General features: G+C 42.2%; 1 protein-coding gene across 4 annotated transcripts; it reads left to right on the top strand.

Moving 5' to 3' along the window:
* Nucleotides 1–5: 5 nt before the first annotated feature.
* LOC106588159 (phosphatidylinositol 4-phosphate 5-kinase type-1 alpha) lies at nt 6–22792 on the top strand. Of its 4 annotated transcripts, none has more exons than XR_006762357.1 (16): nt 6–286; nt 1124–1161; nt 1310–1399; nt 1841–1971; nt 2734–2851; nt 3558–3710; nt 3946–4245; nt 14075–14277; nt 14490–14573; nt 15244–15292; nt 15372–15456; nt 15714–15872; nt 16094–16168; nt 16313–16375; nt 16460–16559; nt 22058–22792. XR_006762357.1 is itself a non-coding variant. In XM_014176852.2 (16 exons), exons 1-16 carry the CDS (start codon nt 241–243, stop codon nt 22058–22060), a joined length of 1758 nt encoding a protein of 585 aa, XP_014032327.1. In that variant the 5' UTR covers nt 6–240; the 3' UTR covers nt 22061–22792. The 4 variants fall into 4 exon arrangements, 3 of the variants coding, with proteins under 3 accessions (XP_014032327.1, XP_045565451.1, XP_045565452.1); XM_014176852.2 differs by having other exon boundaries at nt 16033–16168; XM_045709496.1 differs by lacking the exon at nt 22058–22792 and adding an exon at nt 539–576 and having other exon boundaries at nt 103–286; nt 16033–16168; nt 16460–17677.
* Nucleotides 22793–27172: the final 4380 nt, after the last annotated feature.

Raw genomic sequence — 27172 nt, forward strand, 5'->3', positions numbered from 1 at the left:
CAGCTGAGTAAGAAGGACCCAACCCCTCAGCTCACCCCAGTAAAACAAGCAGGGTAATGACAGTGCGGGGTATGCAGAATTTTGCCCAGTCACTCGGTCCAGCTTATTTGGCTTGACGACCCTGATTCAGAGCTGTGTTGAAACGCACCAGAATAATCGCTTCGACGAAAATAACGTTATACCTTGCGGTCTAGGCAGCTAGCTTGTGCACTGTTCTTGCTAAACTTCAACGTTTCAGAAATGGCCACAGCTGGAACAGTTCATTCAGGTCCAGCGAGTTCCACTGGTAAGTGCACATTCGCTCTGATATCTATACACCTAATAGCTAAAGTTACTCGTTTTGGAGATCATGTCTTTGAGACTCAATCCTGTAGTATGTGGATTGCTCTTTAAATACAGCTGTGTGAAAGAAACCCACCTTTGCCAAGTACACAACTCATTGTCCTAGGGTTGGCACTGTTCAGTAGGGCACAACATATTAGCTACTAACAGGACCATAACCATTTACCCCCCCCCCCCATGCCATCCCACCCCACAGATGTGCACACTCAGTTCTGGAGGAGACTATCCTCAGAGGTACCAGTGCATCTGTGTGAAAACTGGTTGACATTAACTATTCAGGTTCTGTCAATTTAGGCCTGTGAATGTTTGCATGCCTTGTTGTCTTGGAAACTGATTCAGCTGCCAATAGCTGTAACAATTGGTAACTGATGACATCCCATGTATGCATCTTACTCTTTGGGCAATGTCATTTTAATAATAATAATGTATCACATTTCTATAGCGCTTTTCATAGCATCAAAGCACTTCAAAAGCAAGCAACAAACAAGCAATACATCATTAGTAGCCTAGCTATTATTTATATTTTGTATTCAGTCTTAGGCTACAGAATGTGGTATCTTTTGACACCTTTGAATGTATTCATGGCCAAATCACCTTTTGTATAAATTGGGTCTAAGGAGGTTTTTGTGTTTTTATACTGGTTGGGATTGGCATGACCAACGGCAACAATTCACAACAGCAGCTCTACGATCTATTGCATAGTGCTGTGTGCGCAGTAAACAACGGCTCTCAAATCTTTTTTCTTGTTCTTTCTCTCCCTCACTTTTTTTTTCTCTCTCAGGAGGCTCAACTGGGACTTGGAAGATGGCTTCTTTAGAGGTGAGAAGATGATGTACATTGTGGTTTTCATGCCAATAATTTATGCCTTCAGTAATCCCACTCATGTATATAAAGTAGGCTCACCGAAAGGTTGTGTTATGTCCTTTGTCTCTTCCTGTGACTCACCTCTTCTCTCTTCCACTCACAGGGTCTAGGGTCCTCAAGCTCATCTCAAACTATAAAGAAGACTATTGGCCACCGGGGGCTTGACCCCACTGGGGAGACCACCTACAAGAAGGTCAGAGTTCTTGGTCAACTCCCATTCACACATTGTAACAGACCATCTTTCCTACTTAAATGTTTTTCTTATGAATTAACATATTCAGTCCCTGTCAGTTAATTACATAACCGCCAATCACATGTTTAGTCTTGTGAAGATAAATCTGCTGGTTTTGAAATGTCTCATCTATTTATGTTTCCCCATTTGAAGAGGTCATAGCAGTGTATTTACTAGGAACTAAATGGGACAAAATGGGGAGGAACTTATCTGAATTTGTCTAATAGGAACACTAGTTTTCATTATATATATGTCTATGTATTTGCTACGGTGTGCACCCCAGGCATGCACTTCAAACTCAGAGCACTCTTCTGCTGACTTTAACATGTGCATATGTTCAACCTGGGAAATACGTTCTCTTCCTTTCTATTCAATCTCGATCTCTGCTCTGTCCTCCTCCAGACTACCTCGTCTGCCCTGAAAGGTGCCATCCAGTTGGGCATCACACACACAGTGGGCAGCCTGAGCCAGAAACCTGAGAGAGATGTACTCATGCAGGACTTTGAAGTGGTGGAAAGCATCTTTTTCCCCAGGTGTGTGTGGTTTATAGACAGGAAAGTATAGAGGGAGTATGTGTTTCTGTTATGTTTTTATGTCAATATTTCAAGTTTGGAATTGTGACAAAGAAGTAGGTTAAATAATGTTCTTCCCAATTTTACCATGGCATTGTTAAATACTCGTTTCTGATTGCCTTGAAGGGCATTCTATAGCTTGCATTATTTCCCTATAACGCATGGTATATTTGCACGGTAGAATTCAATGGCTATAGTTCATTCTTATATGCTCTGTTTGAGATACTTTTGAAAGCAAAAGTCAAATTGAAAACATGGGCATTGTTGAATTTTATTTTCGTAATAGCAAGCTAGGGCTCATGGTTTGGTTAGCTAAACTAGCAATTCTGTTTGTTTACCAAGGCAAATACTATAGCTATCTAGTAAACTTGCTAGCTACTTCAGTGGATGTTGAACACATTTCTAGAGTCAAATGAACACATTTTTAGCGGCAAATGTGTTAAATTATAGCCATGATATCAAAGGGGTATTCAACTCGTGGCCCAATGCGTTTTCTAGAAAATAATGCAACTCCGTGGAAGGTTAGTTCCACTCTGCTAGCGGGTCGTGGAGCATACCTTCCACTTCGTACATTATTTTCCAAAGAATGCATAGCCTCTCGTTGATTATCCCTTAATGTTCTCCTCTGCTTCAATATTGCGTTCTTAACAAGTGTAGAATTGTGTTTACGTAAGTTCATGTTCTCTCTTGACGTATTAATCACACTCCTCTATTCGTCTTTAGTGAGGGCAGTAACCTGACCCCAGCCCACCACTACAGTGACTTCAGGTTCAAGACCTACGCTCCCATCGCCTTCCGCTACTTCAGGGAGATGTTTGGTATCCGACCAGACGATTACCTGGTACTACACTCTCTCAATCCACCTCGAAAGGCAGTACTGGAAGTGGAATGGTCTATTTACCTACTGTAAAAACGTCAATTGAAAGCCCAGTTTCAGATAGCTGCCTGTCCCTTTTTTAATAGCCGGGCAACGGCAGATATTTCAAATAAAAGCCTGGTAAATGAATTTAAGAGGATAGCAAATATTTTTACAAGGTTTAATGGTTGATTTGTTACATTACATAATTCACTAGTGACTCAAAAAAATGATGGCAATCATCTGTTTTTATTGCCAGTGAAAAACTGCTAGCCATTGGCTGCTAACAGCTGCTAGCTAACTGGCAAGCACAAAAGCAGTCAACAACTTGGGAGCACAGACCCCCAGAAATTGTCTGATTGCTCTCTAGTGGCAAAAGTAAGAACTGCAGAAAATGCACAGTCAGAGGATAATCATTTTTATTTTTTTCTCAAACTAGAGGCAATACTAAAGACAAAAGAATGGGACACTGTGTGTAAATGATAACACATTAGTGCAGGAAATGTATTAAAATGCAGGATTTAACAATGAATTATGCACATCAGCTGTGTGCATTAAGGAAATAGATAACTGGCTCAAATAGAAGCCTGTCTCTAAGTTCCTGTTGTGTCCAGTGATTTAATTAAATAAACGCCTGGGCTATTAATTTAAGTTTGGTGGTAACAAATAATGAATACTGTTTTTGTTGCAGTGCTCGCTGTGTAACGAGGAACTGATTGAGCTGTCCAACTCTGGAGCCAGTGGATCTTTGTTCTACGTCTCCAGTGATGACGAGTTCATCATTAAGACTGTGCAGCACAAAGAGGCTGAGTTCTTACAGAAACTATTGCCTGGCTACTTCATGGTAAGAGAGTGAGTGTGGGTACACCTGTGCATGCAATAGTGTGTGTGTCTGTGTGATGATCCATTGTGTACCTTATGTTTTGTCCTTTGAGTTACCAAGTTGACCTAGTAGTTGCTACACTTCAATCTTTGTCCTGAATGTTTCCTGATTTATTGCGTGTGTTGTATTCTATGCTAAAAGTGGATTTGATTGACATAGTTGGACCACAATCCTTTCCCCTCCACTCGCTCTCTAGAACCTGAACCAGAACAAGCGAACCTTGCTGCCAAAGTTCTACGGTCTCTACTGCATCCAGGCGGGGGGAAAGAACATCCGCATTGCTGTCATGAACAACTTGCTCCCGCGCGCCGTGCGCATGCACCTCAAGTACGACATGAAGGGCTCCACCTATAAAAGACGAGCCTCGGCCAAGGAGCGAGAAAGGGCTGTGCCCACGTTCAAGGATCTGGACTTTATCCAGGACCTTCCCGACGGTCTTCTGCTGGAACCAGACAACTACAACGCCCTCAGCAAGACCATCCAGAGAGACTGCCTGGTGAGAGGGAGGGAGAATGGGTCTGTAGAGGTGTTTGTGGGTGGCGGTGTATATTTTAGGGCCGGGATAATACCAGTATTGTGATTAGAGGTCGACCGATTATGATTTTTTCCTCAGTACCGATTATTGGAAGACCCCAGAAAAAGCCGATACCGATTAATCGGCTGATTTGAGAGATATATATATCGGCTTTTTATATATATTGTAATAATGACAATTACAACAATACTGAATGAACAATGAACACTTATTTTAACTAAATATAATACATAAATAAAATCTATTTAGTTTCAAATAAATAATGAAACATGCTCAATTTGGTTTAAATAATGCAAAAACACAGTGTTGGAGAAGAAAGTAAAAGTGCAATATGTGCCATGTAAAAAAGCTCACTTTTAAGTTCCTTGCTCAGAACATGAGAACATATGAAAGCTGGTGGTTCAATATTCCCAGTTCTTCAATATTCCAGGTTAAGAAGTTTTGGGTTGTAGTTATTGTAGGAATTATGACGCGTCGACTATTTCTCTCTCTACCATTTGTATTTCATATACATTTGACTTTTGGATGTTCTAATAGGTACTTTAGTATTGCCAGCCTAATCTCTGGAGTTGATTGGCTTGAAGTCATAAATGGCATGTGAATCAAGCATTGCTATGAGCTGCTGGAAAACACAGTAAAGTTTGAATGAATGCTTACGAGCCTGCTGCCGCCTACCACCGCTCAGTCAGACTGCTCTATCAAATACCAAATCATAGACTTAATTATAATAAACACAGAAATACGAGCCTTAGATCATTAATATGGGCAAATCCGGAAACTATCATTTCGAAAACAAAACGTTTATTCTTTCAGTGAAATACGGAACCGTTCTGTATTTTATCGAACGGGTGGCAGCCCTAAGTCTAAATATTTGTTACATTGCACAACCTTCAATGTTATGTCATAATTATGTACAATTCTGGCAAATTAGCTCGCAATGAGCCAGGTGGCCCAAACTGCTGCATATACCCTGACTCTGCGTGCAATGAACACGAGAAGTGAAACAATTTCCCTAGTTAATATTGCCGGCTAACATGAATTTCTTAACTAAATATGCAGGTTTAAAAAAATATAGTTCTATGTATTGATTTTAATAAAGGCATTGATGTTTATGGTTAATTACAATCGTGCAACGACTGTGCTTTTTTCGAATGCTCTTTCGTTAAATCATCCCCCGTTTGGCGAGGTAGGCTGTGATTCGATGATAAATTAATAGGCACCGCATTGATTATATGCAATGCAGGACAAGCTAGTTAACCTAGTAATATCATCAACCATGTGTAGTTAACTAGTGATTATGTGAAGATTGTTTTTTTTATAAGATACGTTTAATGCTAGCTAGCAACTTACCTTGGCCACTTGCTGCACTCGTGTAACAGGTGGTCAGCCTGCCACACAGTTTCCTCATGGAATGCAATATAATCGGTGTCCAAAAATGGCAATTACCGATTATGAAAACTTGAAATCGGCCCTAATTAATCAGCCATGCCGATCGATTGTGATACTTGTTAGTATCGTGTCAAGGAAATGAAACACAAAGTGGTTTAACCTCAAACTCTGACGCCTTCTCGTGGCATTTTCTAAACAACGTTTAATATTGTATACTACGCTAAGTATATTTTGGTTTCAAAATGTAAGTCAATTTCCAAAAAGACAAGAACTGTAGCTTTTCATTAACAGGCTAAACAACTGTTTAACCACTCAGCGTTTAACGGGTTCACTTTTTTAGGAAAACAAATCCAATTGTATTTGTCACATACAACAGTGCAGTTTTTTAAGTAAACATTTTTTTGGTATAAAATAAGCTGAAGTAACACAAATAATTACACTAAATATCAATACGAGGCTACCGATTCAATGTGTGGTTAGTCAGGTAATTGACGTAATATGTACAGTACCAGTCAAACGTTTGGACACCTACTCATTCAAGGGTTTCTTTATTTTTACTATTTTCTACATTGTAGAATAATAGTGAAGACATCAAAACTATGAAATGACACAAATGGAGTCATATAGTATATTATTATTATATTAATATTTTATCTCTGAACTTTCTTCAAACTACAAATCTACCATTCCAGTGTTTTTCTTGCTATACTTTATTTACTTTGCCACCATGGCATTTTTTTGCCTTTACCTCCCTTATCTCACATCATTTGCTCACATTGTATATAATCTTATTTTTATTTTTTTATTTTTTTCTACTGCATCATTGATTGGATGTTGTTTTACTCCATGTGTAACTCTGTTTTTTGTATGTTGTCGAACTGCTTTGCTTTATCTTGGCCAGGTCGCAATTGTAAATGAGAACTTGTTCTCAACTTGCCTACCTGGTTAAATAAAGGTGAAATAAATAAAATAAATAGTAACCAAAAAAAGTGTTAACCTCTCTGGGCTAGTGGGACGTGACCGTCCCACTCTATTCAACAGCCAGTGGAACAGCGTGGCGCGAAATACAAAAACCTCAAATGCAATCATTTACATTTTTCAAACATATGACTATTTTACACCATTTTAAAGATAAGACTCTCGTTAATCTAACCACATTGTCCGATTTCAAAAAGGCTTTACAGCGAAAGCAAAACATTAGATTATGTTAGGCGAGTACATAGCCCAAAATAATCACACAGCCATTTTCCAAGCAAGCATATATGTCACAGAAACCCAAAACACAGCTAAATGAAGCACTAACCTTTGATCTTCATCAGATGACACTCCTAGGACATTATGTTATACAATACATGCATGTTTTGTTCAATCAAGTTCATATCTATAAAAAAACCCCAGCTTTTTACATTGGTGTGTGATGTTCAGAAAATGTATCCCCACTGAAAACTTCCAGTGAATTTACTAAATTACTCATAAACGTTGACAAAATGCATAACAATTATTTTAAGAATTATAGATACAGAACTCCTTTATGCAATCGCTATGTCAGATTTTAAAATGGCTTTTTCGGCGAAAGCACATTTTGCAATATTCTGAGTACATAGCTCAGCCATCACGGCTAGCTATTTTGACACCCGCCAACTTCGGAGCACACTAAACTTAGAATTAGCATTAGAAAAATTGTATTACCTTTGCTGATCTTCGTCAGAATGCACTCCCAGGACTGCTACTTCCACAATAAATGTTGTTTTTGTTCCAAATACCTCCGTTTTGTTCGTGCATTCAGGTCACTATCCAAAGGGTAATGCGCTAGCGCATTGAGACAAAAAAAATTCAAAATGTTCCATTATCGTACTTAGAAGCATGTCAAACGCTGTTTTAAATCAATTTATGGTATTTTTCTCGTAAAATAGCGATAATATTCCAACCGGACAATAGTGTATTCATTCAAAGAGGAAAAGAAAAAAGTGGTCTCGTGAACGAGCATATCCAATCTCTTTGTCACCAGGCAGACCACTGAGAAACTGAGCCACTATACTCTGCCCAGAGACAGGAGACGCCTCAATCCGCTTTCTGAAGGCTTTAGAGAGCCAATGGAAGCCTTAGAAAGTGCTACGTAACCCCAGAGATACTGTCGTTTCGATAGAGAATCAAAAGAACTACAAATTCTCAGACAGGCCACGTCCTGCTTGGAATTTTCTCAGGTTTTTGCCTGCCATATGAGTTATGTTATACTCACAGACACCATTCAAACAGTTTTAGAAACTTCAGTGTTTTCTATCCAAATCTACTAATAATATGCATATTCTCGTTTCTGGGCAAGAGTAGTAACCAGTTTAAATCGGATATGTTTTTTATCCGGCTGTGAAAATACTGCCCCCTAGCCCAGAGAGGTTAAACAAATCAAAATATGAGATTCTTCAAAGTTGCCACCCTTTGCCTTGATGACAGCTTTGCTTGGTATTCTCTCAACGAGCTTCACCTGGAATACTTTTCCAACAATCTTGAAGGAGTTCCCACATATGCGGAAAAACCCTTGAATGAGTCTGTCCTAACCTTTGACTGGTGCTGTAGGCAGGGGTGAAGTGACTATGCATAGATGATAAACAGCGAGTAGCAGCAGTGTAAAAAAAGGGGGTCAATGAAAATAGTCCGGGGAACCATTTGATGAACTGTTTAGCAATCTTATGGCTTGGGGGTAGGAGCCTTTTGGACCGAGACTTGGAGCTCTGGTACTGCTTGCCGTGCGGTAGCAGAGAGAACAGTCTATCGCTTGGGTGGCTGGAGTCTGACCATTTTTAGGGTCCTGGATGGCAGGAAGCTTGACCCCAGTGATTTACTGCGCCATACGCACTAGCCTCTCTAGCGCCTTGCGGTCAGATGCCGAGCAGTTTCCATACCAAGCGGTGATGCACCCATCAGGATGCTCTCGATGGTGCAGCTGTAGAACCATTTGAGGATCTGAGACCTATGCCAAATCTTTTCAATCTCCTGTGGGGGAATAGGTGTTGTCATGCCCTCTTCACGACTTTATTGGTGTGTTTGGACCATGATAGTTTGTTAGTTAAGGAACTTGAAATCGCTTGACCCGCTCCACTACAGCCCTGTCGATGTAAATGGGGAGGGGGGTGCTCAGACCTCCTTTTCCTGTAGTCCACAATCAGTTCCTTTGTCTTGCTCACATTGAGGGTGAAGTTGTTGTCCTGAATCCACACTGCCAGGTCTCTGACCTCCTCCCTATAGGCTGTCTTATTGTTGTCGGTGACCAGGCCTACTACCATTGTCGTCAGTAAACTTAATGATGGTATTGGAGTCATGCTTGGCCACACAGTCGTGGGTGAACAGGGAGTACAGGAGGGGACTAAGCATGCACCCCTGAAAGGCCCCTGTGTTGAGGATCAGCGTGACAGATGATGTTGCATACCCTTACCACCTGGGTGTGGCCCTCAGGAAGTCCAGGATCCTGTTGCACAGGGAGGTGTTTAGTCCCAGGGTCCTTAGCTTAGTGATGAGCTTTGAGGGCACCATGGTGTTGAACACTAAGCTGAAGTCAACAAACAGCATTCTTATGTAGGTGTTCCTGTTTTCCAGGTGTGAAAGGGCAGTGTGGAGTGCAATACAGATTGCATCATCTGTTGGGATGGTATGCGAATTGTAGTGGGTCTAGGGTTTCTGGGATTATGGTGTTGATGTGAGCCATGACCAGCCTTTCAAAGCACTTCATGGTTGGTAGTCATTTAGGTATGTTACCATGGCATTCTTGGGCACAGGGACTATGCTGGTCTGCTTGAAACATGTAGGTATTACTGACTCGGTCAGGGACAGGTTGAAAATGTCAGTGAAGACATTTGCTTGTTGGTCAGCACATGTTTTGAGTACAAGTCCTGGTAATCCGTCTGGGCCTGCGGCCTTGTGAATGTTGACCTGTTTAAAGGTCTTACTCGCATCGGCTACGGAGAGTGTGATCACAGTCGTCTGGAACAGCTGGTGCTCTGTGTTGCTTGCCTTGAAGCGAGCATAGAAGGCATTTAGCTCGTCTGGTAGGCTCGCGTCACTGGGCAGCCCCTGGCTGGGTTTCCCTTTGTAATCTGTAATAGTTTGCAAGCCCTGCCGCATCCGACGAGTGTCAGAGCCGATGTAGTAGGATTTAATCTTAGTCCTGTATTGACGCTATGCCTGTTTGATGGTTCGTCGGGATTTCTTATAGGCGTCTGGATTAGTGTCCCGCTCCTTGAAAGTGGCAGCTCTAGCCTTTAGCTCAGTGCGGATGTTGCCTGTAATCCACAGTTTCTGGTTGGGATATGTACATATGGTCACTGTGGGACGACGTCGTCGATGCACTTATTGATGAAGCCGGTGATTTATTTAAAAAAAAAGAATATATAATTATTTAACCTTTTATTTAACTAGGCAAGTCAGTTAAATAAGATTTTTTTTCTTACAATGACAGCCTACCCGGGCCAAACCTGGACGACACTGGGCCAATTGTGCGCTGCCCTATGGGACTCCCAATCACGGTCGGATGTGATGCAGCCTGGATTTGAACCAGGTACTGCAGTGACGCCTCTTGCACTGAGATGCAGCGTCTTAGACCACTGTGCCACTCGGGAGCCCAATGGTATACTTCTCTAGGTCATCGGATGAATCCCGGAACATATTCCAGTCTGTGCTAGCAAAACAGTCCTGTTTTATAGCATCTGCGTCATCTGACCACAAGTCACTGGTACCTCTTGCTTTAGTTTTTGCTTGTAAGCAGGAATCAGGAGGATATAATTATGGTCAGATTTGGCAAATGGAGAGCGTGTGAGAGCTTTGTAAGCATCTGTGTAGTGTAAAGGTGGTCTAGAGTAAAATGTTTTTTTTTAAGTTCTCAGGTCTTGCTGAGGACGTTGTTGCACATCTCAGAGTAGGAGTGTAGTTCTAGAATCGAGTCCCCTTTGTCCATGTAATCTTATTCCTTGTAATCTAAAATGATATCCTGATCCTAAATTGGTACTCAAAGTTCTTCTGAGTACTGACTAGGGCTGTGGCGGTCATGGCATTTTGTCAGACGGTTACTGTCATGCAAATGCCTGCCGGTCTCACGGTAACTGACCATTAATGAACATAAACATGTTTACCATCTCCAGGGCTGCCGGTATACAAGCCGCTGATGCACGCCTTTGGAATATCTACATTTTAAAACGTTGAATAAAGCCATTTAATATATAACCATCACATTATTTATTTTAGGCAGGTCTAAAGAAACATGAGAAAATGTATTTCAGAAGAACCAAATATCAGTCAGTCTACTGTATGTTATCAGGCTATGTGCCATGCTGTAGGCTAGTTAATTTAGCAGACAAGATATGCTTAAGTCCTGTGGCATTATTTTATTGTAAGAATAATATAATTGAACGTAGCTGAATAAAATTATATTTTTCCCATTCCAGAGTGAGTGGCTTAGTTGAGTGTAAAATGTATCCTTTGAAACCGGTCCTATACACTAGATTTAGTTATTTGGCAAATGTAGTTGTGAATGATACAAACCTTAGAATGTCTCAGATCAAAACAGATATGGGCTGCATGATGCAACTATAGGCTATTGACTATTTGAAAAAGTCACAAAAGCTTGCACTCTGTTCCTTGCTGCAGGCTGCACACCCTGTTCTCTCAAGTGATCATATTTCACTCATCAGACTATTCTCAATTTAATCTTGTCTTTACTAATATGAAAAATGTGTTTTGATTTAGAATGTCCCTTTTATGAAATGGGTAAGAACAAGTGCAGGGGAAAAAATACAAGTTATCTGTATGCACTCGAATACCAAGTGGAGGCCACTCGGTTTTATAGCAGAGCAGCTGAGAAATAAGTATAATAGCAGCTTGGATCCTCTTTTTAGTAGCAGCCATCAAAACTCTGCTTTCACATGGGATTGCTTGTAGAAATGTCTGGCCTTATAAGAACACTTATTTAACTTTACGCGTTAACCACTGTGCTTGAGGAGCACGCAGCCTTCCGCTGCGCGACAGGTGATATTCCGCCCGAACTCTGTATGCCATGGGCTTTCTAACCATGTTCCTGCAGCTATCCAATGCTTAATGGTGATCTGTTTGGGAACATCAATTTGTGCCATGTTTTCACAATAAAACATATTTCAACTGTTCTGCGCGCTCAAGAAAGGAATGAAGGAGATGGAAACGTATGGGGGTGAGATTCTGTAGCTTAAGGTATTGGGGCGGCAGCGTAGCCTAGTGGTTAGCGCGTTGGAATAGTAACCGCAAGATCGAATCCCTGAGCTGACACGGTACAAATCTGTCGTTCTGCCCCTGAACAAGGCAGTTAACCCACTGTTCCTAGGCCGTCATTGAAAATAAGAATTTGTTCTTAACTGACTTGCCTAGTTAAATAAAGGTACAATTAAATTGTCAGGCTGTTAGTTATGAAATATAAAAGCCCTATTATTCAAATTCACTATAACTGTAGGGTAACTATGTAAGCCGCCCTGCACAGCATTGCCATAGTTCCTATACTATCTCTTTGACTCATGGATAGAAAGTTTGTAGTGTAGCATAAGGTAACCAGTCCATCCAGTATGCATAAATATTTGGCAGCGACTACAGCTTCAAGTCTTCTTGAGGCTGTAACGCTTGGCACACCTTGGCTACACGCTTGGCACACCTGTATTTGGGGAGTTTCTCCCATTTTAATTTTTTTATTTTGTGCAGAACCTCTCAAGCTCTGTCAGGTTGGATGGGGAGCGATGCTGCACAGCTATTTTCAGGTCTAGCCATAGATGTTCGATAGGGTTGAAGTCCGGGCTCTGGCTGGGCCACTCAAGGACATTCAAGAGACTTGTCCTAAAGCCGCTCCTGCGTTATCTGAGCTGTGTGCTTAGGGTCGTTGTCCTGTTGGAGGGTGAACGTTCGCCCCAGTCTGAGGTCCTGAGTGCTATGGAGCAGATTTTCATCAAGGATCTCTATACATTGCTCTTCATCTCTTTTCCTCTATCCTGACTAGTCTCCCAGTCCTGTCTCTGAAACACATCCCCACAGCATGATGCTGCCACCAACATGCTTCACAGTAGGGATGGTGCCTGGTTTCATCAAGACGTGACGCTTGGCATTCAGTCCAAATAGTTCAATCTTGGTTTTATCAGACCAGAGAATCTTGTTTCTCATGTTCTGAGAGTCCTTTAGGTGCCTTTTGGCAAACTCCAAGCGGGCTGTCATGTACTTTTTACTGAGGAGTGGCTTCCGTCTGCCACTCTACCATCCGTCTGCCATGCTACCATAACTGCCAGATTGGTGGAGTGCTGCAGAGACGGTTGTCCTTCTGGAATGTTCTCACATCTCCACAGATGAACTCTTCAGCTCTATCACCTCACTGACCAAGGCCTTCTTCCCTGATTGCTCAGTTTGGCCGGGCGGCCAGCTCTAGGAAGAGTCTTGGTGGTTCCAAACTTCATCCATCTTAAGAATAATGGAGGCCACTGTGTTCTTGGGGACCTTCAATGCTGCAGACATTTTTTGGTACCATTCCCCAGATCTGTGCCTCGACACAATCCTGTCTCGGAGATCTACAGACAATTCCTTCAACCTCATGGCTTGGTTTTTGTTCTGACATACACTGTCAACTGTGGGACCTTATATAGACATGAGTGTGCCTTTCCAAATCATGCCCAATCAGTTGAATTTACCACAGGTGGACTCCAATCAGGTTGTAGAAAGATCAAGAATGATTAATGGAAACAGGATGGACATGAGCTCAATTTCGAGTCTCGTAGCAAAGGGTCTGAATACTTATGTAAATAACTTTTTTTTTTATTTGTAATAAATTAGCAAAAATGTCTAAACTTGTTTTTGTATTGTCATTATGGGGATTGAGGGGGGATAAGGCTGTAACGTAACAATGTGGAAAAAGGGAAGGGGTCTGATTTACTTTCCGAATGCACTGTATAAGCTCAAATATGGGTGTTCTACATGCAACGTTAAATGCTTTGAATTAATCAGCACCTTAGAAAGCACTGTCCATTTCGTTGTTTGGTTCTGAAACAACATCCACAAAAACCATGTTTTCCACTCAGTTTCAACCTGTTGTTGAACTTCTTTCTTCAAATTGATCATTATGGTGAGGTAATGAAATGTAGCCTAACAGTGAGTTTTAAAAGCAGGATACTGTTTTGATGTGATTTTTGATTTCATTTGCATTGATGTCAGTGGTTAGAGGAACAATCGAGCACTGAGTACCAGGCCATCAGCGGCCTGTTGGTAGTTGTTGAGTTGGGTACCACCAACTCATGTCCAGAATGCATAAGAGGAGATTACCGTGATGTGGAATTTGACTACGGTCATGACTGCCAGTGTGGCGGTAATACGGTCACCGCAACAGCCCTAGTCCTGACTCCTTTATCCCATGTAGCTGCTACAGAGCTTTAAGATCATGGACTACAGCATGCTGGTGGGGATCCACAACCTGGAGCAGGCGGCCCGGGAGCGGGCTGGAGAGGAGGCGGCCGACCAGAGGCCGCCACCGTCGCAGGGCCAGAAGTCCCTCTACTGCACTGCCATAGAGGCCATCCAAGGAGAGGCGCACGGCAAGGGAGCATTGGACACTGAGGACAAGTGAGTATTATGCATTCTCTTTTGTTTCAGGAGCTTAAACGAGGCCAGTGATTGGTTACCTTGTATGTCCGCTACACATCTCGATTTGATCATTAGACACGTTACGTCTGCATTTCTGAAGTAATAGGATATGTATTGTAGGCTGATAAGTTCAAATTTAGACTGAAATTACTTGTTTGTTAGTGCATGATGTATTCTCTATGTCCTTGCAGCATGGGAGGTATTCCGGCACGCAATTCCAAGGGCAAGAGGATGCTGGTGTACATTGGCATAATCGACATTCTGCAGTCCTACAGGTAACTAACTACTGCTCTCATTGTACGTAGTGGTATATTAATAGTTTTGTTGGCATTTGTGTCTGTCTGAAGTATGTGTGAAACTATGAATACATTAGGCAGTCCCTCCAGGAATTAGCAATTCTGCAATCGCACGAGTATTCGCAAAATCCACAATTCTCCGCATTTGATGCGAGGACTTGCAAATTTGACCAATCACCGCACTATTACCGAATATAAGTTGACAGTTTTTATAACTGTCCGATCACCGCACTACAAAGAGGGCTCGCAGGTTTAACCAATAGCCACACTTTTACATCATAAAATGGTTCAATCAAACAACACGTCAAATGTTTTCCCCCATCAGCCCATTTGTGACAAATTGGACAAAATCATTGCGAATTGCCTAGCTAAATATCTGAATTGCCTCTACAAAATGAAGAATTTTGGCCCACAACTATCACCAGAAAACGCTGCAGAGTCCTGGAGGAATTGATTAGGTCAATAGCATGGTTGGGGTCAATTCAATTTCAGTAAATTCCGTAAGTATACTGATTCCAGTTCTCTTCAATGTTTTTTAATTGGGAAGAATTGGAATTTGGTTTTACTTCCTGAATTGACTGGAATTAAAATGGAAGTGACTCCAACCCTGGTCTGTAGTAAGCAACCCATGTCTTGTGTTTGTGGTCAGGTTTGTGAAGAAGATCGAGCACTCCTGGAAAGCTCTGGTCCATGACGGGGTAAGAGTTCAGACACACTATCCTCTGTGGTGACCTTTTTAATAAGCTATCTGCTATTTTAAACCCCTCTTTCTTCCAGGATACAGTGTCAGTGCACAGACCAGGTTTCTACGCAGACCGCTTTCAGAAATTCATGTGCAATACAGTCTTCAAGAAGATTCCATGTAAGTGCTTGAGTGTTACTCTACAAAATCTCTCTACACAATGGCTGCTTCCTGACTCTCTACCCTTCTCTAGAAGTGTGCACTCCCCGTCATGTATTGAAAAGGAAACTCCTTCCAGTCATGCTTGCACCAATACAATGCTTTTAAATGCATAATGGGGTCTGAACGAGTGCACACATCTTGAGAAGGGTAGAGAATCGGAACTCAGCCAGAGGAGCAGTCCTCTCACCACCCCTTCCTCTCCTCTTCCCCTCCAGTGAAGACATCCCCATCAAAGAAGAGCCGAGTGGGGACCCAGGGAGGCTTACGGAGGGCCAACACTGCAAGCGCCAGACCCTTTCCATTCCCCCAGCCCAGCAGTAGCAGCAGCCTAGGAGGCCCACACTCCCAAAGTACAGAGACTGAGGGAGTCAGCGGTGAGCAATGGGAGGGGAGTTTTGGAAGAAATTTAATGTGGTGATTTTATTATTTTATTATTAAGGATATAGTTGTCATTGGAAGTTGCAGTTGAGAGCACGTATCAGTGGTTGACACCTTTTACAAAACGAATGATTTATGTGTTGTCCCTCCCCCAAGTGGTGCAGTCAGGGCGCCCTGACATACCACCAAATACCCCCACACACGATGTTGTCACCAGGAACTCTGTTGAATCAACCCTCTTCAATTACTTGTTGGGAAGCTCGACGCTCGCTACCACAGCTCCCTCCGTCAGGTTTGTGTGTCTTTCTCCAAGCTGTCTCGTTATGCTGTTGTATTGAGTAATTTCCCATGGTCTCATCACTGCGTCATCACTGCATCACATCTGTGTCATGTTTATATGATTGAATCATGTGTTTATTAATCTGTCCTCTCACAGGTCTGTGGGAGAGGAGGTCCATGAGGCAGCCAGTACAGAGCAGGACGCTAGCACCCCCAAAAGGTAAATAAGGGAAATGCATTCTCAGACCTTTCCACTATAAGGTATATGCGCTACACACACAAACAAATTATCTCTTGTCCTCAGTTTTGAAGGAGTGACCTCAGTGTCATCAGTTGACGAGTGCATCGGTGGCTGTGACGTCATCTCACTCAGTGACATAGTTCCTCAGACAAGCAGCTGTTATGTAAGTATGCGATACGTCAACCGGTCAATACCTCAACCTAACAATGAAAATATTCAATACCTTAACCCTGGGGTGTCAAACTCATTCCTTGAATGGCCTAGTGCAGTGGTCACCAACCTTTTCTGAGTCAAGATCACTTCCGCAGTCAAAAAGCAAGCTGAGATCTACTGCTCAGATTTTTTTTTACATTCACCTGACAAACAGTTTTGTAGGAATGAGGTTTGGGCAGTAGGCCTAATACATTATCACAGCATATTAGCTATGTGATTGGCCTGCCAATATTGTTAATCAGACCATATTTCAAAACTGGAGCTTTGATAAGAGAATAGATCAGTTGGTTTAGCACTTGTGAGGCACTGTGGAGCATGAATTGAAGTTAGCTTTTTTATTTGACTGGACTGATGGTACCTGCATCTGATGGTCAGCAAGGTAAAATCACGACGTCAGGGATCTTAAGGTCGAAGTCGGAGCTCTAGAAAGATGCCAGAGTTTGACTTGGAATTCCGAGTTGGATGACCGTTCAAAACGATTTTTCCCAACTGCTCTCTTTCCTTTCCTCTGGTGAGACTGACCAGAGTGAGGACACCGTCTTCCACCTGATGGCGAAACTCGAGTCGCACCGCATCTGACTCATGCACAAATTCATGTTGTTCCTATGACCAGAGAAAGTTACATATTCCTTAATACAGCAGCGCTTTGCTGTATTTGTTGACAGTCTCTGTGGTAATGGGTTTTTAAAGTTATTACATTTAACGTAGGCTAGTAGCCTATTAAACTTGGCTGTGGCCAGGGTCATGGAAGCTCTGTAGCCATGGTGATTTGAGCTATCTGATTGGGCAGCGCAGTAGGTGCACTCTTTGCCGGGTAGGCGGAGTTTGTCTCATGGGAACACCCTGCTTACCCGGTGCACAGGACTTTTGAATCAAGTGCACCTACCGGCAACAGCTCATCTGGCAGATTTTTATTTTTTTATTTTCCCATGATGTCAAGCAAAGAGGCACTGAGTTTGAAGTTAGGCCTTGAAATACATCCACAGGTACACCTCCAATTGACTCAGGCTAATTGACATCATTTATCAGAAGCTTCTAAAGCCATGACATTAATTTCTGGAATTTTCCAAGCTGTTTAGAGGCACAGTCAATTTAGTGTATGTACATTTCTGACCCACTGGAATTGTGATAGGGAATTTGTAAGTGAAAAAACAATTGTTGGAAATATTACTTGTGTCATGCACAAAGTAGATGTCCTAACCGACTTGCCAAGACTATAGTTTGTTAACAAGAAATTTGTGGAGTGGTTGAAAAAACGAGTTTTAATGACTCCAACCTAAGTGTATGTAAACTTCCGACTTCAACTGTACTTGTCCTCTTGCTCAGTTGTGTACCGGGGCCTCCCACTCCTCTTTGTATTCTGGTTAGAGCCAGTTTGCGCTGTTCTGTGAAGGGAGAAGTACAGTGTTTTACGAGGTCTTCAGTTTCTTGGCAATTTCTCGCATGGAATAGCTTTCATTTCTCAGAACAAGAATAGTTAAGAGTTTCAGAATGTCTTTGTTTCTAGCCATTTTGAGCCTGTAATCGAACCCACAAATGCTGACGATCCAGATACTCAACTAGTCTAAAGAAAGCCAGTTTTATTGCTTCTTTAATCAGAACAACAGTTTAGCTGTGCTAATATAATTGCAAAATGATTTTGTAATGATCAATTAGCCTTTTTTTAAATGATAAACTTGGATTAGCTAACACAATGTGCCATTGGAACACAGAAGTGATGGTTTCTGATAATAGGCCTCTGTATGCCTATGTAGATATTGCATTAAAAATAAATCTGCCGTTTCCAGCTGCAATACTCATTTACAACATTAACAATGTCTACACTGTATTTCTGATCAATTTGATGATATTTTAATGGACAAAAAAAATGTGCTTTTCTGTGTGATATATAACTCAGCAAAAAAGAAACATCCCCTTTTTCAGGACCCTGTCTTTCAAAGATAATTTGTAAAAATCCAAATAACTTCAGATCTTCATTGTGAAGGGTTTAAACACAGTTTCCCATGCTTGTTCATTGAACGATAAACAATTAATGAACATGCACCTGTGGAATGGTCGTTAAGACACTAACAGCTTACACGCGGTAGGCAATTAAGGTCACAGTTATGAAAACTTAGGACACTAAAGAGGCCTTTCTACTGACTCAAACACCAAAAGAAAGATGCCCAGGGTTTCTGCTTATCTGCGTGAACATGCCTTAAGCATGCTGCAAGGAGGCATGAGGACTGCAGATGTGTACAGGGCAATAAATTGCAATGTCTGTACTGTGAGACGCCTAAGACAGCGCTACAGGACGGACAGCTGATCGTCCTCGCAGTGGCAGACCATGTGTAACAACACCTGCATAGGATTGGTACATCCGAACGTCACACCTGCGGGACAAGTACAGGATGGCAACAACAACTGCCCGAGTTACACCAGGAATGCACAATCCATCCATCAGTGCTCAGACTGTCCGCAATAGGCTGAGAGAGGCTGGACTGAGGGCTTGAAGGCCTGTTGTAAGGCAGGTCCTCACCAGACATCCTCACCGGCAACTACGTCGCCTATGGGCACAAACCCACTGTCGCTGGACCAGACAGGACTGGAAAAAAGTGCTCTTCACTGACGAGTCGCGAGTTTGTCCAAACTGAGGCAGGAAACTACGTGAAAATTAATATTTGTCATAATCAAAACTTTTGGCCACGACACTGTGTGTGTGTGTGTGTATATATAGATATACACACACAGTCGTGGCCAAAAGTTTTGATTATGACACAAATATAAATTTTCACGTTGTCTCCTGCCTCAGTTTGTATGATGCCAATTTGCATATACTCCAGAATGTTATGAAGAGTGATCAGATGAATTGCAATTAATTGCAAAGTCCCTCTTTGCCATGCAAATTAACTGAATCCCCCCCCAAAAAACATTTCCACTGCATTTCAGCCCTGCCACAAAAGGACCAGCTGACATGTCAGTGATTTCTCTCGTTAACACAGGTGGAGATCACTCTGTCATGCTGATTGAGTTTGAATAACAGACTGGACACTTCAAAAGGAGGGTGGTGCTTGGAATCATTGTTCTTCCTCTGTCAGCCATGGTTACCTGCAAGGAGACACGTGCCGTCATTGCTTTGCACAAAAAGGGCTTCACAGGCAAGGATATTGCTGCCAGTAAGATTGCACCTAAATCAACCATTTATTGGATCATCAAGAACTTCAAGGAGAGCAGTTCAATTGTTGTGAAGAAGGCTTCAGGGCGCCCAAGAAAGTCCAGCAACGGCCAGGACCGTCACCTAAAGTTGATTCAGCTGCGGGATCGGGGCACCACCAGTACAGAGCTTGCTCAGGAATGGCAGCAGGCAGGTGTGAATGCATCTGCACGCACAGTGAGGCGAAGACTTTGAGGATAGCCTGGTGTCGAGGAGGGCAGCAAAGAAGCCACTTCTCTCCAGGAAAAACATTAGGGACAGACTTCTGCAAAAGGCACAGGGATTGGACTGCTGAGGACTGGGGTAAAGTAATTTTTCTCTGAATCCACTTTCCAATTTATTTATTTTTTATTTTTTTTGGGGGGGGGGCATCCGGAAAAAAGCTTGTCCGGAGAAGACAAGGTGAGCGCTAACATCAGTCCTGTGTCATGCCAACAGTAAAGCATCCTGAGACAATTCATATCTGGGGTTGCTTCTCAGCCAAGGGAGTGGGCTCACTCACAATTTTGCCTAAGAACACAGCCATGAATAAAGAATGGTACCAACACATCCTCCGAGAGCATACATCCATTAATAATAATACATCCACCTGACGGGGTACAAAAACTGATGTAAACAGCATGATCATTAAACAGGTGCACCTTGCGCTGGGGACAATAAAAGGCCACTAAAATGTGCAGTTTAGTCACACAACACAGTGCCACAAATGTCGCAAGTTTTGAGGGAGTGTACAATCCAGGCTGTATCACATCCGGCCGTGATTGGGAGTCCCATAGGGTGGAGCACAATTGGCCCAGCGTCGTTCGGGTTTTGCCGGAGTAGGCCGTCATTGTAAATAAGAATTTGTTCTTAACGGACTTGCCTTTTTAAATAAAAAAATAAAAAAATAAATAAAATAAAAATAAAAAAATCCATTGCTCTCGCAATGTACGGGGACATTGGCTGCGCTGATGGACTTTATCCTCAATCAGTAGATGACGTGAGACCCATTTGAAAGAAGTACCGCAAGTAACATTCTAGTACGGAACAGTTTTTCATATTCTAGTGTCGAAAAAGTACATACGTTTCGGTATACCTTGCAACACTAATGTACATGTGCTCAGGAACTTACCTGGATCCAGGGCCAGCTCTGCAGATAATTGTTTGTTGTTCAAAAGGGCAACCAAAATGCATATTTTACAAAACGAACTAAAACAAAACACTGTCAAGCCGAGAGGTGCTCGCTCTCAAGTTGTGATCCTCATGATCCTCATGCACCTGTGGGCTTTATCAAGGCTTGACAGTTCAAATTGAACCCAGTTGCTGTTGCCCCCCTGGGAATGGAGTCTGGAAGTGGTAGTGTATAATCATGCTCCTAAGACATATCTTAATATTCTGTAACACTCTCAATACCTCAAATAGGGCTGGGCGATTTTATATCAAATTCATTTAAATGTATGTTTTTGCATAATAATCCAAATGCCTGTATTTTAGTTTTATGGGTGTTTTATGTCCGCTTGTTCTCATGTTGTCTTGTCTTTCGCTCCTAATGACAAGATGCTCATGTCTCTGCCCTAACAATGGGAGTCGTTGTCCCAAAGTCGGGAAGGCAGGTGACACGCTTGGGTCCAAAATAAGGCCATAAAAACGCATGGTGCTAATTTTGGACAGATTTTGGCGGGGTGAAACCTCTTGCTTTGCCTCTTCCTCTGTTTACACTCAAACACCAAGCCCCTCCCTCTGCCTCAATACCTGCTATAAGAAGTCAGTCATTATTAGTGAATGTGCATTATGCATTGTTCTGGATAAATTTGTAACAAAATTGTGTTTTCATAGACTTGAAAGCCAGATGGGTGATTTTTATTACAAAAAAGCAGGTTAAACTAGTTTGATCAAATTATTAGTGGGACTTACATTTAGCCTAATTTCACGCACCCTGAAGTCATTACATTATTGCTGACTGTTTGAAATGCAGTGAATTTTACCTTTAATTGTACAACAAAGCTTAATTTAGAGAACATTTAAAGATCCCCCTAAGTTTCAAAAAGGATTTTTAGGCCATATCGCCCACTCCTAGCCTCAACTTCTGAAATACCTCAACCTCTCAGTACCAAACAATGAAAATACTAATCATAGATGGCACGCAGGTGTTGTCTTCTGAAGGTAAGTTTCATGATTGACTGGGAAAAGGCCAAACTGGAGTTGTTCTTTTTTTTTTGTGGATTGAAACTTATCTAATCAACCTAATTTTTTTTTAATTTTTTTTTTTGTTGCAGTGAACAATTTACTGTGAAAGACTGAAATGGACTTTAATGTGAGGACAATTAGGTCAAAGGAAGTCAATAGATGGGATGTGTGTAAGATGGAAAACTTTTTGAAGGCCTTATGAAAGAGAAACAATGGAAGGATAAAGCGACAGAGGTAAAGAAGGGAAACAGAGAAAAGAAAGACTGAGGGGAGTACATTTGGAAAGCGACACACTCCAGATGCTATTATGGGGACCATGCATCCAAATTCCATTGATGGGATCCTTCTCGTTTGAGCTTTCCAAACCCTGCACGGGATTCAGTAGTACTGTGTCTGAGAGTGCATGGGTGCCTTTTCTATTAGACCACAGTTGGTGTATTAGACAAGTACATCTAAGTTGTAGTTGTCGTGCATTGCATCTCCGAACGGGTGCATCTGTCAGGACCTGCACATCTCTGAAACTAAGACTCCTAGTATTGTTATATTCGAGGCAATGGTAGACATGCTACATTAATAAGTTGCCTTATGTGAGAAGAGGCTAAACAAGCCTTCACAACAGTGACCAAATGGCGTCAAGACTGTTTCTCCCTTTTGTGATTCATTCATCCTGCCTGTGAATTGGATTTCTGGAGATCTTCCATAGTGAGCTTTCCTGTACTATACTATCATTATGTTATATTGGTATATATGATTTTATTCCAAACTGTGGCACTATGACATAATGCCACTATTGGTGTTCAGAAGTACTGTTTGAAGAAAGTTTTTAAAAAATCCCTGTGACATATTTAGATGTTTGGCCACAAGCACACTGTGAATGTTACACACCCTGTATGCTGGAATGGCTAGAATGTACAGTGTTTGGTAAACCCATTAAGAAAGTATTTTAGGGCATGTAGCCAGCAGGGCCTGTAGTTTCTGGTGTGTAAAGATGGGTCTTAGCTAGCGCTTTGTGGCATTAGACAGTTGGGCCAGAGAGGGACTTAGTCGGGAAACTGTGTCCCCTTATAGAACCAGAATTTACTATGGAAAAGCACATATACAAGGATCAACAAATAGTTTCTCAACAGGATTATTTTTAGGGTATGAAAGAATACTTCTAATGATCCCCTATACATTTTTATAACTCATTCCACAACCAAAATCAATATAGAATGATTTTACACCATTATAATCCCTATGTATAATCCTTTCTACCTTTCTATAACAGAAAGCAGCCACAGCACTCCTGTAGGTGATACTTGAGGGTTCAGGTGTGGAATGTTGTCCCCTTTTGATGTTTCCATTGATTTCCTCAATGACAAAGGTGTTATTTTAAACAATATAACAGGTTCAGCCATAGCGGTATACTGAACACTAATATAAATGCGACATGTAAAGTGTTGGTCCCATGTTTCATGAGCTGAAATAAAAGATCCCTGAAATGTTCCATATGCACAAACCCTATTAGTCAGCATTTCTCCTTTGCCAAGATAATCCATCCACCTGACAGGTGTTGCATATCAACAAGATGATTAAACAGCACGATCATTACACAGGTGCACCTTGTGTTGGGGACAAAATACCACTCTAAAATGTCAAGTTTTGTCACAACACAATACCACAGGTGTCTCAAGTTGAGGGAGCTTGCAATTGGCATGCTGACTGCAGGAATGTCCACCAGTGCTGTTGCCAGAGAATTGAATGTTTATTTCTCTACCATAAGCAGCCTTCAACGTCGTTTTTGAGAATTTAGCAGTACATCCTACCGGCGTCACAACCACAGACCACATGTATGGCGCCGTGTTGGTGAGCGGTTTGCTGATGTCAATGTTGTGAACAGAGTGCCCCATGGTGGGATTATGGTATGGGCAGGCATAAGCTACAGACAACGAAAACAATTGCATTTTATCGACGGCAATTTGAATGCACAGAGATACCATGATGAGATCCTGCGGCCCATTGGCATGCCATTCATCTGCCGCCATAACCTCATGTTTCAGCATGATGATGAACGGCCCCATGTCACAATCTGTACACAATTCCTGGAAGCTGAAAATGGCCCAGTTCTTCCATGGCCTGCATATTCACCAGACATGACATTGAGCATGTTTTAGATGCTCTGGATTGACGTGCACAACAGCATGTTCCAGTTCCCACCAATATCCTGAAACTTCGCATAGCCATTTGAAGAGTGGAACAACATTCCACAGGCCACAATCAACAGCCTGATCAACTCTATGCGAAGGAGATGTGTTGCACTGCATGAGGCAAATGGTGGTCACACCAGATACTGACTGGTTTTAGTAAAGGGTAAAAAAAATGTATTGGCTAACTACTATATTCATTATCATTCTGCCAGACAATGCATTGTCCCGATATTAAAGAAATGAGCAAGCTATTTTAATATACAGCTGAATTACATTCGAAACCTCTAGAGCAACTATGACACACACAGCCTATGTTTGTAAATAGTTATATTTATTAGTATTTTCTCATTATTTATGTCTGTCTTAAAATGCCTTCTCCAAAAATGTATTATGTACTGCAGTGATTGTATGCGATATTGAGTAAGAGGTAGATTGCATTTCTCGTAATGAAACTAACATTCAACTGTCAAACTTTTCCTATTTTTCTGTGCTGTATTTTTGTAGTGACTATTACAACTAACATTCCTGTTAAAATGCTTAATGTCAAGAGTTCAACAACCTGGTATGATTGCTTTTCTTTGTATAAACTATGTGTGGGTGTAGAAATCACTGAAATGCCTTTTCATGTGTTGTCAATTGCCTTTCCATGTTCTTCAGGGACAGGCATATTTTCATACTGTATTCCTACCTGAATTCATTAAAGATAAAGAATGAAATAATTGCCTTGTAAGTGGAAAATACTTTTGCAGGATTTACTGTGTGCTGTTTATTATTGAAAATGTCTGATCAATATGCTTTGTGCAATATTACACATTTGGGTATCAGAAAAAATCAAGGTCTTTGAGGTAAATTGTGATCAAACGTACATCTTTTAGTAGGGTGTAGGGGTGAAAAAAAAGTAGGTATAAAATAAATGGAGCCCACATACTCAAGCTCACTCTGGCTATCTACGATTCAGAGTACTCCCTTTTGAGTGTGCCAGAGTGCAGAATAACTAATGAATTACGAACCCACCCCTAGTTCCGGGTGGAGAAAATTGCATACTGTGCATGGTTATCTGCATAGTTGTGCTCTGTATTTACAAGTCGGTAATCGCATAATGTAGTTGACATTACGATAAGGAGACCCAAAAAAATCTGCTTTTCAATAATTAACTATAGTAAATGTCGCAGTACTATTTTTCTGATGTAATCTCAATTATCCGGTAGATGGCGATAGTGAGCCACTACATCCATGACCTCGCTATGCAAGGTCAGTGAGCGACATAAACTGTTAGTTAGCAACAAGCAATAATATGATAGCCCCGGGTTTCCCAAACTTGGGACCCCAAGGGGTGCACGTTTCGGTTTTTGCCCTAGCACTACACAGATGATTCAACTAATAATTTGAATCAGCTGTATAGTGTAAGTGCAAAAACCAAAATGTGCACCCCTTGTGGTCCCGAGTTCAGGAAACGCTGTAATAGCCTGTGCACTCCTTCATAGATGAAGGATATTAGCCTGGAGCTAGCCTTGCTAGACCCATCTCCCGGCTAGCCGAAGAGGTCCATCAGCCACTCCTTGGGCTACAATTCCTATTTTGCCAATCGGTCTGGACCCCCGCCGACCCATCACGACTGGATACCGACGTAATTCGCCCAGGGGGTTTATCAACTGGCTCCTCCATCGCGACTTCCCCTGAATGCCCATCTGCTAGCTGCGGCCCACTAGCTGTCTAGAGCATATCGGACTGTTAGCTTAAGAGGCCCATCAGACAAATTCTTTGGCCACTATACCTATTCTGCCAATTGGAGCCCTGCTGATTCACGACGACTGGTCTGCAGACGTAACAGCACGAGGGGGCTACAACAGACTTTCTTCCGTTGCAACGTCCTTCTAAGGCCTTTTTGCTAGCCCCGGCCCGCTAGCTGCCTGAATCGCCGTGTCTCCAGCCCGAGCCACTCACTGGACCCCTATGATCACTCGGCTACGCATGCCTCTCCCTAATGTCATTATGCCTTGTCCATTGCTGTCTTGGTTAGTAATTATTGCCTTATTTCACTGTAGAGCCTCTAGCCCTGCTCAATATGCCTTAGTTAACCCTTTAGTTCCACCTCCCACACATGCAGTGACCTCACCTGGTTTAAATTATGTTTCTAGGGACATTATCTCTCTCATAGATTAACCTCCACTGTATTCACATCCACCATACCTTTCTCTGTACATTATGCCTTGAATCTATTCTACCGTGCCCAGAAACCTGCTCCTTTTACTCTCTGTTCCGAACGTACTAGACGATTAGTTCTTATAGCCTTTAGCCGTACCCTTATCCTATTCCTCCTCTGTTCCTCTGGTGATGTGGAGGTTAATCCAGGCCCTGCAGTGCCTAGCTCCACTCCCATTCCTCACCGTTGCCGCTTGCTATAGACCACCTTCTGCCCCCAGCTGTGCCCTGGACACCATATGTGAATTGATTGGCCCCCATCTTTCTTCAGAGCTCGTGCTGTTAGGTGACCTAAACTGGGACATGCTTAACACCCCGGCGAGGAGGCCTTTCTAATCGACCTGGCCCGGGTATCCTGGAAGGACATTGACCTCATTCCGTCAGTAGAGGATGCCTGGTTATTCTTTAAAAGTGCTTTCCTCACCATCTTAAATAAGTATGCCCCATTGAAAAACTGTTTGAACCAGGAACAGATATAGCCCCTGGTTCACACCAGACCTGACTGCCCTTGTTCAGAACAAAAACATCCTGTGGCGTACTGCATTAGCTTCGAATATGCAACTTTTCAGGGAAGTTAGGAACCAATATACAGTACACAGGCAGTTAGGAAAGCAAAGGCTAGCTTTTTCAAACAGAAATTTGCATCCTGTAGCACAAATTCCAAAAAGTTCTGGGACACTAAAGTCCATGGAGAATAAGAGCACCTCCTCCCAGCTGCCCACTGCACTGAGGCTATTGGAGGCTATTTTGTAAATGACATCGCCGAAGTCGAGGATCGGTAGGATGGTCAGTTTTACGAGGGTATGTTTGGCAGCA

The sequence above is a fragment of the Salmo salar genome, chromosome ssa27 (genome assembly GCF_905237065.1).
Source record: "Salmo salar chromosome ssa27, Ssal_v3.1, whole genome shotgun sequence".
NCBI classification, from domain to species: Eukaryota; Metazoa; Chordata; class Actinopteri; order Salmoniformes; family Salmonidae; genus Salmo; species Salmo salar.

Excerpts from the sequence above, each read along its gene's own strand:
- LOC106588159 (XM_045709495.1), top strand. The coding sequence starts at position 241 with ATGGCCACAGCTGGAACAGTTCATTCAGGTCCAGCGAGTTCCACTG. Across the intron at positions 3,711-3,945 it reads TATTGCCTGGCTACTTCATG|AACCTGAACCAGAACAAGCG; the intron begins GTAAGAGAGTGA and ends CTCGCTCTCTAG. Across the intron at positions 16,376-16,459 it reads GACGCTAGCACCCCCAAAAG|TTTTGAAGGAGTGACCTCAG; the intron begins GTAAATAAGGGA and ends TCTTGTCCTCAG.